The sequence below is a fragment of the Lepidochelys olivacea genome, assembly GCF_965140295.1.
Source record: "Lepidochelys olivacea isolate rLepOli2 genome assembly, chromosome: 10".
NCBI lineage: Eukaryota > Metazoa > Chordata > Testudines > Cheloniidae > Lepidochelys > Lepidochelys olivacea.
In genome coordinates, this window is record NC_140420.1 from 34316486 (window position 1) to 34331834 (window position 15349).

General features: G+C 58.8%; 1 protein-coding gene across 1 annotated transcript in view; it reads right to left on the reverse strand.

Moving 5' to 3' along the window:
- CORO7 (coronin 7) overlaps nucleotides 1-15349 on the reverse strand; it is a 205703-nt gene that overhangs the window by 114884 nt on the left and 75470 nt on the right. The window contains exon 9 of the mRNA XM_084640902.1: nucleotides 13815-13897. Within this exon, the coding sequence (XP_084497028.1) occupies nucleotides 13815-13897 (83 nt within the window). The remainder of the gene's footprint in view (nucleotides 1-13814; nucleotides 13898-15349) is intronic.

Sequence of the window (15349 nt, forward strand, 5' to 3'; positions counted from 1 at the left end):
CAGCTTGCTGGCTGGGGGCTGCTCCTACACTCAGCTCTCTAACCCTGCCTGAAACCCAGATGCCCAGAGGGTGCCAGCTGTGCGGCCACAGGGTGGAATGCATGCTGTGCCCGGTGTAGACCCTGTGAAGGAGCACAGGCTCCCCACCCCAGCCCAACAGGAGTGTCTGTACAGACTGGAGACCCGTCCAACTCGGTGCAGCTATGGCTGCCTGCCCCAGTTTGACTGACTTCCCCTTGGGGACCCATCTTTCGAAGGAAAGTATCTGGACTAGCCCCAGCCCATGGATTGCTGCACCCCATGCACACTACCTCCACTCGGCCTAGCCTGCCCCCCGGCGACACGTGCCAGGACTGCCCTCTCAGCCGGGGATGCAGGGGGTGGGACACCTCCAAACCGCACGCCCAGTGCTGCAGGGAGCAGTGCTGATTCTCCGCCCTCTAACAAATACCGCACTGATGTGTTGGGAGCGCTGTCTTTCAGATGAGATGGAACCTCGGTGTAGTTACTACACCTCGCTGAGAGACAACCTTGCTGGGTTGAGCTAATTTTTTAGTGTAGCCCAGGCCCAAGGTCCTGACCTCCTGTGATCTTTCAACATCCCAGGCACTCTGCACAAGAACCGGTCTGGTGGCATTCTCGGGCTGACTGAATACCAGCTGGGGTAATTATACTCTGTCTACATGAAACCATCCCACAGTTTCCCCTGGACATGGAATTGTTTACTTCCGGTCCCAGCGTGGAGTAGGGTAGTGCCATGCAATGGCAGCTGCTGTACTCCTCCCCAGAGGTGGCTGCGTGTCACCGCTGCGCAAAGCAACCCCTGTCTTAGGAGCTCTCCAGCAGAAAGGTGCTGCATGAACGTACGAGCTTATTGGTGCTTATGGGCCGATCTGGTAACTGGGTCCCAGTTGGCACCTGGGATGCATGGCAGCACCTCCGAATTTGGGCTGAGACGGCAGGGGCTTCCAGCAGCATGTGGGAGACGAGTGTACGGAAAGCTAGAACCCCGGCAAACCCAGCAAGGCTCACCTGAGCCCGCAGAGAGCTAGCAGAGGTGGAAACGTGGGTCAGGTGCATCTCTAAGTACGGTGGGGAGGTGGTGTCACTGCTCAGAGTTGGTTCGCTGGGAATAGGGGGTGCATTCCCCTCCCCCACCCCACAGCATTCCCACACTGCAGAACGCAAGCTGGGGAGGGGGCTGCTCGGCGGGGCAGCCTGGGGCACCTATCCTTCTGCTGCCAGAGCACTGGGCTCACGCTGCGGAACGCTGCTGGCCGGGGAGGGCTGAGCTGGTCCAGAGAACTAGCCCCAGCCCTTTGGGGGAGCAGAAACACTGAGGTGCCAGCCCCAGAAGGCCCAAGCTGGCTTGCTCTGGGGGGACAGGACAGCCGGGACGGCAGGATCTGTGCACCCGACACAGGCCAGGCCCAGCTGCCGGCCACGCGCTTGAGCTGCTGGCGTGCAGCACGGGTGGCGGCGCTCTGCCCTGGGCGTGTCGGCCAGAGCAGCCGGCTCAGCACGGCTCCCTTCCCGCTGGGCCGGCTGCACTAATGACTGGGCTGAGTTTCCTGGCCGCCCCTGGATTACTTCCTCCAGGAGCTAAACAAGCTGCTTGCTTGACTCATCCAGCCGCCCTCGCACAGCAGCTCCTCCCATGCAAGGCGAGGGGGCAGCACCCTCGCCAGTCTGCCCCGGCAGTCACCGGGCTGCACCCTGGAGAGGCACAGCCGGGGCCCCGGGGGAACCTGGCTCCCAGCAGTGACAATACAACATTTCAGGGCAGCAGGAACAAGCAAGGCAGCTCACACGGGCTGAGCCAGAGGCAAAGCAGGGGGCTCACTCCCCACGAGAGATCCTGAGCAGAGCAGGATGCCTGACATGAGGATCAACCGGACCTCTGCGGGGAGGACTAATGCCGGGCCAATGTTTCGAAAGAGCAGAGACAGCCCAGTCCCACTCCCCGCAGGCCAACACCTACCAGAGGGACAAGCTCTGGCACTGCTGCCCTGCAGCCCCCTGCTCTGCCAGTCCTGCCCCCTGCTCTGCCAGGCCCCTGTCCTGCTCTGCAGCTCCCTGCTCTGCCAGTCCTGCCCCCTGCTCTGCCAGTGCCCCTCAGTCCTGCCCTGCACCCTCCTGCTCTGCCAATCCTGCCCCCTGCTCTGCCAGTGCCCCTCAGTCCTGCCCTGCACCCCCCTGCTCTGCCAGTCCTTCCCCCACCTCTGCCAGTGCCCCTCAGTCCTGCTCTGCAGCCCCCTGCTCTGCCAGTCCTGCCCCCTGCTCTGCCAGTGCCCCTCAGTCCTGCCCTGCACCCCCCTGCTCTGCCAGTCCTGCCCCCTGCTCTGCCAGGCCCCTCAGTCCTGCTCTGCAGCTCCCTGCTCTACCAGTGCTCACTAAAGATTAATGTCACTTTGGCTCATGCTAATTTGTGTCCAGTTGCAAGAGACTCAGACCCGTCTGAGGGCCACAGCTCCCCCAATTACATGCCAAGACACAAGCTCTCCCCCTCTCCCTCGCTGGGCGTTTTATCCTGGGGTGCGGGTGCTTCGCAAGCCCCCGGTGAGCAAGCGCGAGCTGCGTCCCTGCCTTTGTAAAAGGGTCGAGCCCCCCCTCCCAGCTCAAGAAGTGCCCCAGACCCACTCTCATTCACTCCCCTGACTGCAAGGACCGAGGGGCACGGAAAGCAGTGGGCTGCAAGGAGCTGCTGTCCTAGGGCAGGGCTGACACCTCTCGCTTTGTACCCTCCTCACTTCAACACATGCATTGTCGGGCCGCTCAGGCAGGAGGCTCCCGCGCGGCTGGGGCTATGCAGTGGAAGCTGTGAAGTGAGTTGCTGAGCGGAAAGGGCCACTTCTAAGAGCTCACTCAGGCTGCCCCAGCGGCTGCTGTGCTACGCGGGGGAGCCGGCTGGAGCCAGACAAAGGAGCATGGACCGGAAAGGAGCACAGAGCGCAGCTCCACTCGGGAGGCGGCTCCGACAGCTCTGCTGACCTGCGGCACCCGCTGGTGCCCGTGAAAGGCCCATTCTTCGCTGTCTGTCCTTGGACAGTCCTGCCATTCACACCCCTTCCCCAGCTCCTGCCTTGACTTGTGTTTCAGCTGGGATTCTCTGCTCCAAGGGACAGAGACAGGGTGAGGCAAGGGCCACTGGGCAAAGCCAGGGAGGGAGACAAGGTGTCACGTCCATAAGGGATTTAGAAACCCTCGATTGCAGATGCCACCACCCTGGCAGGAAGGGGGCGCCAGGCTCCACGGGGGTTGAACATCTGCAGCCCCAGGACAGCAAGAAGTGTTGTCAGTAGAAAGCCACCGGGGCAGCTGGCTTGTCCAAAGCTGGAGGATTGTCTGCCAGCAGTGGAAGCAGCTCTCTTTAGGCCCAGCAAGCCGTGAGCCCTTTGCGACCCTCCCACCCTGCCACTCACAGAACTGCCCTGGGCAGGCCCCGCCAGCATAGGCTGGTCCCCTCAGACTGGAAAGCCAAAGGCAGCCAGCAGGCTAGGGGAGTCGGGCACTGAGGAGGGAGAGATGGGTGAAGATGAATCAGCTCCCACACTGCCCCTAAGTGCCAGGCAGAACAGGAACTAGCTCAGTGGGGACCCGCGCTTAGTTCACTGAACACCAAAGCGCTTTGCTGCAGCACCTAGCACACTGGGGCAGTGGAGACAGTGGGCAGTGGTCCCCAGGCTGATGCCCTAACCCAGCGCGCTGCTCTCTACTCCGGTTTGGTAACACCCAGGCAAGAGAACTGTGTAGCTGAGACACGAGTCCTGCCAACGCGGCCTTTACAGCAGCTGATGAACGGCAGACCCCGGCTGGGCATCTCACTTCCTATCTGCTGCACCTCCCAGACCTGGGCGAGTCCTGGAACTGCACCCTCTGCCAGGCAGAAAGCAGGCTCCCTCACCCCGTTTTCTGAGTGTACGATTTTCTTTAACTTGCTGCTCCTAATGCTGTTTCTGAGCTGCCCTGATTGTTTCCAGGGGCCCTGGGGTCTCCCAGCGAGTGGCAGGTGCCAAACTGGAATGCAGGGATATTGGCTTCAGGTAGGTTTGGTGCTGGGCCACACTGACTGCTTTCACTCAGCAAGCCATCTGCAACTCAGCTGGTGCCAGACCAGGCAGAGAGCGGGGCTCTAGCCACAAGAAGGGGCTGCTGTGTTTCACAGCCCCCTGAGTTACCGGGGCGGGGGGGAGAGACAAGGAGCTGCTCTCCCCTAGGGGGCTGCTGATGTCACGTTACGCACAGGCCCTGCATTTTCACAGCTGCCCATACACCCCGCATTGCCACGCAAGAGGAAATGCCTAGCAGCGGCAGCGCACAGGCAGGCCGGAGAGCAGGGAGTCCTGGGTCAGCAGAAGGCAGGACAGACCTGCACTGAGAATAGGACCCATGGATCTGCGGGGTGAGGCCGCCCTCCCGCACCTGGAGCCTCCCACCAGCCAGGACTGTCATGGCAACCCCCCCCTCCCTCCCCAGTTCCTGCCAGTGGTGCCACAGTGCTGGGGTGCTCTGCTCCCAGCTCTACACCACGCTGGTCCTTACCCTGCTGGGGGCAAACCCTCCTCCCCACGCAAGTACCCAGTGGCTGGCTCCCAGAAGAGGATTTAACAGGCTAGGTATTCAGTGTTGCAGAGACGGCTGTGGCTGACTCCCTGCCCTGAGCAGATGGGGGAGGGGGCAGTACCACAGTTATGAAACCAAGGGCCCAGCCACACACTGCCATTAAAATGCCCCACAGTCTTCCCCCAGGAATAGGGACATTAACTCCAGGGACCTGGACAAAGACCCTCTCCCTAAACTCCCCCGGCTACCGTCTCTTCCCTCATTTCCTGGGCTAAGCTGAACGCTGTGCTGCATTCCACCCCAGAGATGGCTGCATGACAGTGGGGAGCAGCCCCTCTTATCCTGACAGATCCCAGCGCAACGGAGGCCATTTGACTTCCAGCAGGGAACAGGCCGCGTGTGCCAGTGCAGGCAGACCTGGCCACTCTGCCAAACTAACTGCTAATCCCGGCCACATTTTATGGAGCCCTTTGTACCAGAGCAGGCCGGCCAACACTAACCTTGGGTGAGGCAGCGCCAGGGCCAAGGGGAGAGCAGGAAGTTGGGCTGTGGCGGGTCAGGCAGCGGTTAAGACACTACACTTGCATCAGGGCAGAAGCTGGTTTGTTGCATCAGCTGCCTTGGAGTGAAGGGAGGAGAAGAAAACCTGAGCCACGCCAAGTCAGCCGGCGCTCCAGGCCCTGCAGTGCCCGCCTGCTCCCTCTCCCAGGGTTAATCCCAATCTCTGCCTGCAGAGCCACCAGGGCCTGGGCTCCATTCCAGAGCAGGGGGCTGTGCTACCATGCCCAGTGCTGCCACCAATAGGGGGTGCTGCGATGCTGATGCGAGGGAGGCTGGCTTTACAATGGGAAAGGAACTCTCTAGGCTGGGGGGCAGGGGAGGGGCCGGAGCATCCCCTAACACAAGAACGTCCCAGCTACTGGGCCTGGCCTGTGACAGCGCTTCCCTGTTCCTCCAGGTCGGGGCCAGTGAGCTCGGAGGCAGGAAGGTAACAGGCTCCATTCCCAGCATCTAGGGTCAGCAGGCCCTGAATCTAGCAGAGCTTTTCTCACCCGGAGCAGGAGGCTCACAGAGCTTCCCGAGGGCGAAGGCAGACACCACAGCGCATGAGTCAATTTGTTAGGACAAAGTACCGGAAAACAGAGCGCAGGGAGGACTCCTGCCCTGCCCCCGGGAGACAGGCTAGGTCGGAGCCAGCAGGGCTCTGGCGGCGCTAGCTACAGCATGTGAGCTCCAGCACGACTCAGGGGCCAGAGGCTGAGCCATCCAAGGCCTCGCGCATGCTGGAGGGAGGATGTTTATAGCAGCAGCCGGCCAGTCACTTCCTTCCAGCTGTGACGGGCCCTGGGTCCTGCCCTGTTCATGGATTCACCTCGAGCAGAGCTACATCTGCTCCCAGCATGCCCCTGTGCTCCAACATGAGAGCCAAGGAATGGCAGCTGGGGGAGCAAGCAGGTGGGCTCAGGGACCAGGGGCACAAGACACCCAGCTGGAACCCAGAGCCATGGGGCACCCAGCTTCATGTAGGGCTTCCTCGAGCCCCATTATGGCAGGGCTAAGTTTAGCAGTGACACACCTGGGTCCCAGGCCTGGCAGAGCTCCTGCACAGTGAAACCCAGCCCTGTTCTCCAGGCCCTGCCGAGGCCTCTTAACACGTCCCTCAAAAGCAAATAAGAGCTTCCCAGCACCCGCCATGCCCACGCCAACTTCTCCCCTCCAAGCCGCTTCCCTAGCAGAACAGACACACCCAACGCCAATGCTGCTCGACACTAGGTTAGTGAGTGCTCCCTTGCCTGCTGGGCCCCGCTCTACCAGCCAGCACCTACCAGCTTCCTGGGGACCGGTGCACAGAGAAAAGCAGTCGTATGCAGAGCAGGCTGCAGCGCATAACTCATCGGCCCCCTCTGGCCATTGCCCCGAGGAGGGTTTCTGGGCTGCCCTCAGGCCATGCCCAGCCTGGAACCCCACAGAACAGGACCAAGTCCTAGAGGGAGCCAGCTGCGCTTAATGTTAGCCCCCTCACTTCTTCCTCAAACTCTCTGGCCGGTGCAAGGAACCAGAGAGGGCTGGCAGTGCTAGGCAGTGGTTTCCTGGTTCCCTAAAGGAGGTGTCAGTCACTTCTTCCTGGCCTCACATGCTCCCCTCTGCCCAAGAGGAGCACACAGACAGTGCCCAGGGGACTAAATGGGCCACTCCCTGGGCACCAAGAGCTTTGGCCTACTTCACACAGGGGCAAGGCTGGCCCCCTCCTGTTTCCTCCACCCAGAGTGACTGCCCCAAACTCCCAGTGACTAGCCCTGAAGTGAAGCCAGACAGTGTGGACAGATGGGGTCTCTTCACTTGGTGGCTTCTGAAGATGAACTGACCTTTCAACTGTGGTTTCCCCTGTCCCTGTGGCCTCCTGGTTAACAGTAGCCAAAGGCACTTCATAAACCAGGGCCACACCTGAGGCATCCTGGGCCCTGTGGTTGGGAAAGGGCTGTGGGGCACTTTCCTTGTTGTGCCTTGCAGAGGCAGGGCAATTCCAGCTGATTTTCCTCAGCTAGCAATAATTGAACCAAGGAGAGCACAGGGAGAGAGCAGGGACCCACCCAGAACGCACCTGCCCCCACCTGGATCTTCACTTGGGAGGAAGAGACTCCAGCAAATTTCACAAGAGAACCAATTGCCCTGAGGGAAAGAGGCTGGGAGGACACAGTGGCTGTCCTGTTGCTCACCTGATGAGTGATCTAAAGAACTCAAAGCCACCTCACAGCGATTTTACAATTACAGGTGAGTAAGCCTAACTACAGTACCAGGCACGTTGGTTGGAACTACAGTAAAGAACAGAATTGTCAGATGCATAGATGAACATGATTTGTTGGGTAAGAGTCAACATGTTTTTTGTAAAGGGAAATCCTGCTTCACCAATCTACTAGAATTCTTTGAGGGGGTCAACAAGCATGTGGACAAGGGTGAGCCAGTGAACATAGTGTACTTGGATTTTCAGAAAGCCTTTGACAAGGCCCCTCACCAAAGGCTCTTAAGCAAAGTAAGAAGTCATGGGATAAGAGGGAAGGTCTTCTCATAGATTGGTAACTAGTTAAAAGATAGGAAACAAAGGGTAGGAATAAAAGGTGAAGTTTCAGAATGGAGAGATAAATAGCGGGGTTCCCCAGGGATGTGTACTGGGACCAGTGCTGTTCAACATATTCATAAATGATCTGGAAAAAGGGGTAAACAGTGAGGTGGCAAAGTTTGCAGAGGATACAAAATTGCTCAAGATAGTTAAGTCCAAAGCAGACTGTGAAGAGTTACAAAACTGGGCAACAAAACGGCAGATGAAATTCAATGTTGATAAATGCAAAGTAACGCCCACTGGAAAACATAATTCTGACTGTACATGCAAAATGATGGGGTCTAAATTCACTGTTATGACTCTACAAAGATATTGGAGTAGTGGATACTTCTCTGAAAACATCTGCTGAACGTGCAGTGGCAGTCAAACAAGCTAACAAAATGTTAGGAACCATTAGGAAAGGGATAGACAATATGACAGTGAATATCACAATGCTATTACTACATCAATCCATGGAACACTCACACCCTGGATACTGCATGCTAGTCATAGAGTCCCCACACAGCTCTGCCGATGCCCCTCAATCCCAACCTGCAGCCCCCCGCCCCACTCCCCACTATCCCAGCCCGGGGCTCCCCACACAGCTCTGCTGGTGCCCCTCAATCCCAACCCGCAGCCCCTTGCTAGCCCAGCCCTGGGCTCTCCACACAGCTCTGCCAGTGCCCCTCAACCCCGACCCGCAGCCCTTGCTAGCCCAGCCCTGGCCACTCTTGAGCAGAGACGCTGGACAGGTCACAGCGTGAGGTAGTGGTGTGACGTGGACAAGCCAGCGCTACGCTGAGACACCAAATCCCATTTCACGGGCAACCCAGGCAGGCCAAGAAGCTGGCTCCCTGAAGGCACAAAGTGGGTGCAGCTGTGTGAGCCCCCCCCACTTCAGTCCATCACAGGCCACCTACGCGGAGGCCCCTCCAGTCCAGTCACTGACTGCAGCTAGCACCTTGTCTGCTCAGCCCTCGGCACCGCGGACCCAGCACCAGCCCAAGGAGGGGTCTTAAGCTGGGGGTTTTCAGCAGAAGAAAAACAGCATTTGCTTATCACATTTGCAAGTAACAAGCCAAAACCCTGCACTGGTTTGTCATTTCAAAGAGTTTTAGAGGGAGAGGGGGAGGGAGGAATGGAATCTCGCCTTCCTATTTCAGCTCAACTGCACTGCTTTCTAAAAAAAACCCGTCCCACCCTCAGTTCTGCAGTGTGCATCCCGGGGGGACAGAGCCCCTGGTTTACCCCTCTTTAATCAGTTCGCCTCCTGACCTCTCAACTGCTCCCTCCCTCCAATTCTTTTTATCACCTCTGATTTCGATACTGCTGTGCCCCTATGAACCCCTGAAGTGACACACAGATAAGAGCCGTGCACACAGCCTACCAGTCACATTCCTCCAGTGCAGATAAAGCCCAGCAGCCAAAATAATCCCAGCCTGCAAAAACATAGCCATGGAGCTGGAAGGCACTTCTGGATCCAATTTAGAAGCTGAATTCCAACCCGCCCCTCAGCTGCCTTCCTTAGCAATCCACGTGTGCACACTAGCAAGGGCTGGGGGAGGCCTCGCCCTTTGTGCACTGGGCTTGCTGGATTCTAAGTACAGATATTAGATCCATTCTGCACAGCAGCAGCGGGTCTGGATTGAGGATTGCTAGGGCTCATAAATCCAGAGTGGTTCTAAAGGGCCTTGAAACAAGGATCGGTTTAGGTGCAGAGGCAGATTTCTGGGGTCAGCAGCCAAAGGAACATTCAGAGATCTTTACTAATGCAAATTTCTTGTACTAAGACGAGCTCCTTAGCCAGATCTGCAATTGACACAAACAAGCGATCCTTTACTGGGATGTGAGTTCTCAACGGGGTGTTATAGAATAAGGACTGAGCAATAGAATACACAAAAGACAGCAGTGCCCAGCACCCTTGTGCGTGCGGGTATGTGACACCCCTGGGTGCCCGCAGGAAGCACCCCAGGGTGTGCAAGGAGGATGCCAGGCAGCCAGCTGAGCGACAGTAGCAATAGCAGGGTGCCCAGTTATGCTGGGCATGGGGAGCAGAGGTTCCAGCCACCCCAGCAGCACAGAAAAGCCTGCAAGGGAAGCGGTGCTTTCCAGGAGGTAACTGGGGAGAGGCCTCGCTAACAGCATCTTCCAGCCGCTGGCTGAGCTGTGAGGTGGCTGAGCCAGCAGCTCCTGACATTTCTGGCCCCGTGTGCCAGGACCCAGCTTCCTGCTGGGCTGTGCAGACACCTGGCAAATTATGGGCTTCAGTGTGATTTTGGAGGGCATTTCCTTCCCTCCCTCCTGCTGGAGCCAGGAGGCCCCTCGGAGCAGGAGCCTCGGTGCCATACTCTCTCGCCAAGCTATTTCCTCTGGCCACTCCAAGGGGCGGGAGACGCCAGCATGGGGGTGACAGGAGATCTCCAGGCAGCAGGCGAGATCAACCTGAGTGGTGCCCGTTCCTATAGCCTGGCACCTACAGTCAGCACCCTCCCAGCGCCCCCTTGTGTTCCTGCAGGGAGCGGCGGAGCTGGCTCTGACAATGACAGGGATCCTCACTCAATTAGCCAAAATCCAAACGTTTCCACCCGTTCTAAGTCGCACAGAATGATTCTCCACTTCCAGACGCCATTCCTCGCACGCCAAGGGAGGCTGTCTAGAAAGAGGGCCCACCAGACCCATAGAGCACAAAACAGCTATTCTGATTGTTTCAAGCATTAGTGGATGTTTTGGATCTAACCTTCCTCCACCTTTGGGCGCCCCAACCCAAAGCCTTGTGCTCCTCAATGAGACCCACAACACCGAACGCACCCAGCTAATTTAAAGATGAATGTTAACTCTGAAGTGTAATGATGACCTTTTATGTGTCAGCTATTTCACTGCTGATCAAAGCACACAAGAAAGGAGAGACCATCTTTGGTTTGCTGTGAGGGGCAGCTTGAGTTCTCGAGTGCCCTGGCTTGTGGGTGGAGCCTGGGCAAGCAACCCCCATACTTCTGACCCCTGAATTCAGGGAAGGAATGATTTGCTGTGCAGCCTCTCCCGTCATCCCCTTTAAGCACCTGCAGTGAGATCTGCCTAGAACAGACACTAGGGATGTAGTGCGGGGGAGTTAGAATGATGGGAAGTGAAAGAGATGAATGGGAGAGAGCGAGATCACCTGAGACCAGTGTCCAGCCTGAGACAGAGCCCCCAGGAACGGTCACTGGGTTGACACAGCAAACAGCCCAAGTCCTACTACCCTGCACCCACCTTTTCCCTCCTGCACGGTGGGGCAGGGGAGAGCTCAGCCCAAGGGCCCATTCTTCCTGAAGAGCAACGGGGGCAGCTCCCAAGGTGACCCATGCCAAGTGATGACTGATGGATGCACCCCAAACGCCTGTCAACAGGAGGGAGAGTCCAGCCATGCCTTCCTCACAACTCCCAATCCCCACAGATGCCTCATTCAAGGCACCTGCTAATCATTGTGCTCCCAGGGCTGCCTCCCATCCTGGCCAAGGCAGCAATGCTGTGCCCAGGAGATGCAGGGAGGGAGCAGGGAGAGCCACTGCTAGGGGACGAAGTAGGATGATCCTATGCCGCTTGTGTCAGGAGCTTCCTGACAGATGGCAGCCCTTGCCGCTGTGCTGTGCTGGCGGAAAGCTGCCAGCATGGGGGAGGAGAGGGGGCTGAGCTAGCCGCCCTCCCTTGCAATGCCAATTCACCACCCCACCCCCGGTGCCAGAGCCGAGTCTGCCCTGGCTCCCCCCACGCACGACAGGCGCATCTGACCTCTCCTGGAATGGGCACTGTGCCAGGCAGTGATCAGCTGTATGTACACTGGGGGCTGCCCAGGGACACACTACCTTTCCCCTCTGCTGCAGCCAGCCCCAGTCATTGCTATCCCAGATGCGGGGCGGGTACTGACCAGCATCCAGACGCAGCCCCACGCTGGCCATCCTCCAGCCACTGAAGATGGCAGAGTCTAGCACACTCAGGCCCAAGCTCCATCCTAAGCATGGGGAGCGGAGGGAGGGGGAGATACTGTATCCATGCCAAGATTCCAAGGCCAGACAGGATCAATCTGACCTCCTGTAGGACCCGGGCTGTTCACCTTTGGACTATGGTCCCTGCAGGGGCTGAGATTGGTGAGGCATGGTGCCAGATGCCTCGGCCTGCCTAGCACCCATGACCTAGCTCCCCAGCAGCCTGGTGTAGAGGAGCACCCAGCATGGCCTGGGAGGCCTGGCTCGGAGTGAGCAAGCGATAGAGAAATAAACTCAGATGTGTACCCAGGGGAACCCCCCACGCTCCTGCCTGATTCTCCGTCTCCAACTTCAAACAGGGGAACAAATCCTGGATCTACAGGCAAGGAGCTACAGGGTGCCCATCTGACAGCTCAGCCAGAAGGACAGGGAGGAAGCCATTACCACGGCCTGCTGGTGATGGAGCAATGGGAGCAGAGCAGATCAGCAGCCCTTGCAAGGCTAGATGGTCACCCAGGAAAGCGGAGATGTTCCTGAAACCCATGGGACCCAGCCCCATGCCCATGTATGGCCCTGCGCACCAGCAGGACAGAGCAGCAGGGTAGCAAGGAGATTGCATGGGAGGCAGGGTCTGCTCAATGGACCCAGTGTTAACTCAGAAATTGCAACTTCTCATTAGCACAGAGAGCCCAAGCGTGCAACTGACAAGCAAAGGGAAACCGACCAGCCCTGCTACAATCCCTCATTTGGGGGCAGGGCAAGAGCTCCCTAGCCCCTCCCTTCAGGGTGGATTTTTCTCCCCCGCAGATGAACTTCCTTCTCTAATTGCTGCTCTCTGTAAGGCCATAAATCCAACCTAGCGTGGGAGAGGTCACGCCAGGCTGAAGGGAGCACAGTCACCTCTGCGGTCCCGATGGCATAGCCGTCTTCACAGCTTTTTTGGGGAGCGCTGACCCACCCAGGCCATGAACATGCCTTTCCCAAACAGCCCACAAAAGCAGGGGTTGAGCAAACACCATGTGTGCCCCAAATCAATGCGTGTGCAGCGTTAGCGTCACGCCCAGAGTGCCGGCCCCAGAAACAGAGTGGGACACAAGTCACCGCGCGCATCTCTGGGTGACAGGCAGACACAGTCCCACACAGAGAGCAGAGCAGGGAGCTAGCGGTTTGGTTCACTCGCCCCATGGAATCTCCTTTTCTCCAAACATCCAACTCCCTGCATTTCCCAGACACCAGCACCTTCCCCCGGCTGAGTGCCCCCACTGGTGCCACTCAAGTGCAAGGGTCACCAGTGACTCGAGCAGGGGCTCCCCGACCCTGCCCAGCATTCCCAACAGAGGGGGCAAGGGGTGGGCATCATCCCTGGGCACGTCCTCCAGCACTTCCAGTCGGACTGAACCTCGTGGTCCTACATAAGCCACTCCCGGGGCGAAGGGGAGAGAAGCCAGGTAGCTGGCTTCAGGGAATGGAGGACAATCTGACTGCAAACCACTCTTCACCCCACACAGCCGGGCGTTGCCAGGAGAGGGGAAGCGATCGCACATCTGGAGCACTAGGGGTGGGTCAGCGAAGGGGGCTGGGAGTACTGGGGCTTTCCCAGAGAGCGGCCAGCATCCGCTCATGCCCAGTGCCAGCAACGCCAAGTTTACAAGCTACCGCACGCATTTTCACTGCCTCTCGCAGCAGGGGGCTCTAGACACAGGGGTGGGCTGTTGGCCTGGCTAACACCACGCCCAGAGTCTGCTCAGGTCCCTTCATGGGTTGCACCAACCATCTTCTGTGCCCCCCCAACTCCAACGGTTCAACACCAACCCAACACTCCTTCCCCTTCCTGCTCCGGCAGCTCATCCCAGCTCCAGAGCCTGCCACAGGGCCCAGCCTGCTTCCTGCAGCTCCCCCAACCTTTGTCAGTCCATCAGGCAATCGCCTGCCCCTTTCCAGCTGGGGCTGATCATCCCCCACCCAGGCCCAAGCTTCCGGGCTTGGAGGGACTCTGACCCCAGGCCTGGAAAGGGGCTGGCTGCCTTGTTACATCGGGCACGTCTCACTGGGAACACCCCTCCTGGCTCGGCCAGATGCAAACCAAACCCCACACGGCACAGACCGAGCTCAGAGCCCCCCACCCCAGTAACCATCAGCAGCACGTCCCCTCACGCCACCCCCAACGCCGGGACCGGGGGCCGCGCTCCTACCCTGGGGAGGTGTCCAGCGTGACGGAGACAAGCGAGCTGCTGAATCGCCGTGTGTCCCACAGCTTTACCTCACGCTCCCTCATCTGCAAGAGCAGAAAGACACACGCTTACTGGTTGTGTACATACAGACACTCACAGACGCACACACACGTGTGCCCATACAGACACACGTGGCCAGGTGCTGGGCTGCTTTGGAGGCTTTGCACCGGCGGCTGCTGCAGCCAGACGTGGCAATGAGGCGGCCCTAGAGGCACAGGCAGTCCAGCAGGGGACCCAGACCCCTTCCCGGCTGGGGAGCGGCTCCCCCTGCCGCAGGCCCGCACACAGGCATGAGCAGCTGCCATGGAAGCTGCAGGCCAAATGGCAGCTGGCTTCGAGGAGCAGGGACTAGGGCCGGGGGGCTGCGGGGCTAGGGTTTTCATGCTGAACCCCCAGCAAGGGGACACAAGCGGGAGCCTTTTCTTGGGGTCAGACACCAGGGAACCACCCCCCGCATGGGGCTCAAAAGCAGAGAGGTCTGGACAAAAGTGAACATGGGCGACCCCAGTGCATCCTGGACGGGCACAGGGGAGCCCTTGGCTATGCTGTGGGGGGAGCAGGCAGCAAAAGCATGCAATCCTCTTTCCCTTTCTAAAAGGGACAGGCAGCCTGGGCAGGCAGTCATGCACCCCCTTCCCCCCTGAGGAGAGGGGACCCCGATAAGGTGCATTGCATCTGTACTGCATTCAGGGGAACATGCTCCCTAGACAGCGAGGGCTTTGCCTGGAGCCCTCTCCCTGCATCTGATCGGCCTTCACAGTCTTCCGCGGCACATGGCAGGCTCGGCCCGCCCAGCAGGCACTGTTCCGAGAGGAATCCATCCCCATGGATTGCACTGGTAGAGAGGCATATACCCAGGGGTGAAGCCATCTTCAATGCAGCACTCAGTGGTGCCGAGGATGGGCAGTGGGGTCAGGGGGGCTGGGGGAGCTGAGAGGTGATGGAGGCCGACTCCAAGCCGTCTCTCTCGAGCCTGCCCCGGCTGCTGCTCCAGTGGGCAATGGTGAGCCTGCTCCCCTGGGCTCACTGCTCGCTTGCATGCCACAGGTCGGGGTTAACTTCTATTCCCATTGGACTTTGTCACTTTCCCTAGCTCCATCCTGCTAGCCCAGGGGTTGCAAATATGGGCATGGTGATGGGTAAGCAGCTGTTGCTCTGTGCACAGGCTGGCGGGAGCGCTCAGATCCCAGCAGGCAGGCTACACCCAGAGTAACCGCCTGATACATGGCTCTGCAAGCAAACGGCTGAGCTCACAGGCTTTTGCTTGCACTTGGCCACTGGGGACAGAGCTCAGCACTAGCTCCCCGTTCAGCACACCCTGCTCCAACGCAGCATGGGCTCGGCCACGCTAGCCCTTCCCACAAGTCTCCTCCTGGTGTGCTCCGAGCAGCGCAGCTCCACACTGTGGCATATGGCAGAAGCAGGCAGCGCAGGGGAGCTGGGCATGGTGTTGTCTAGTCCTGCTCAGAGCCCTAGTCCCCCTCAGATCTGCAGGT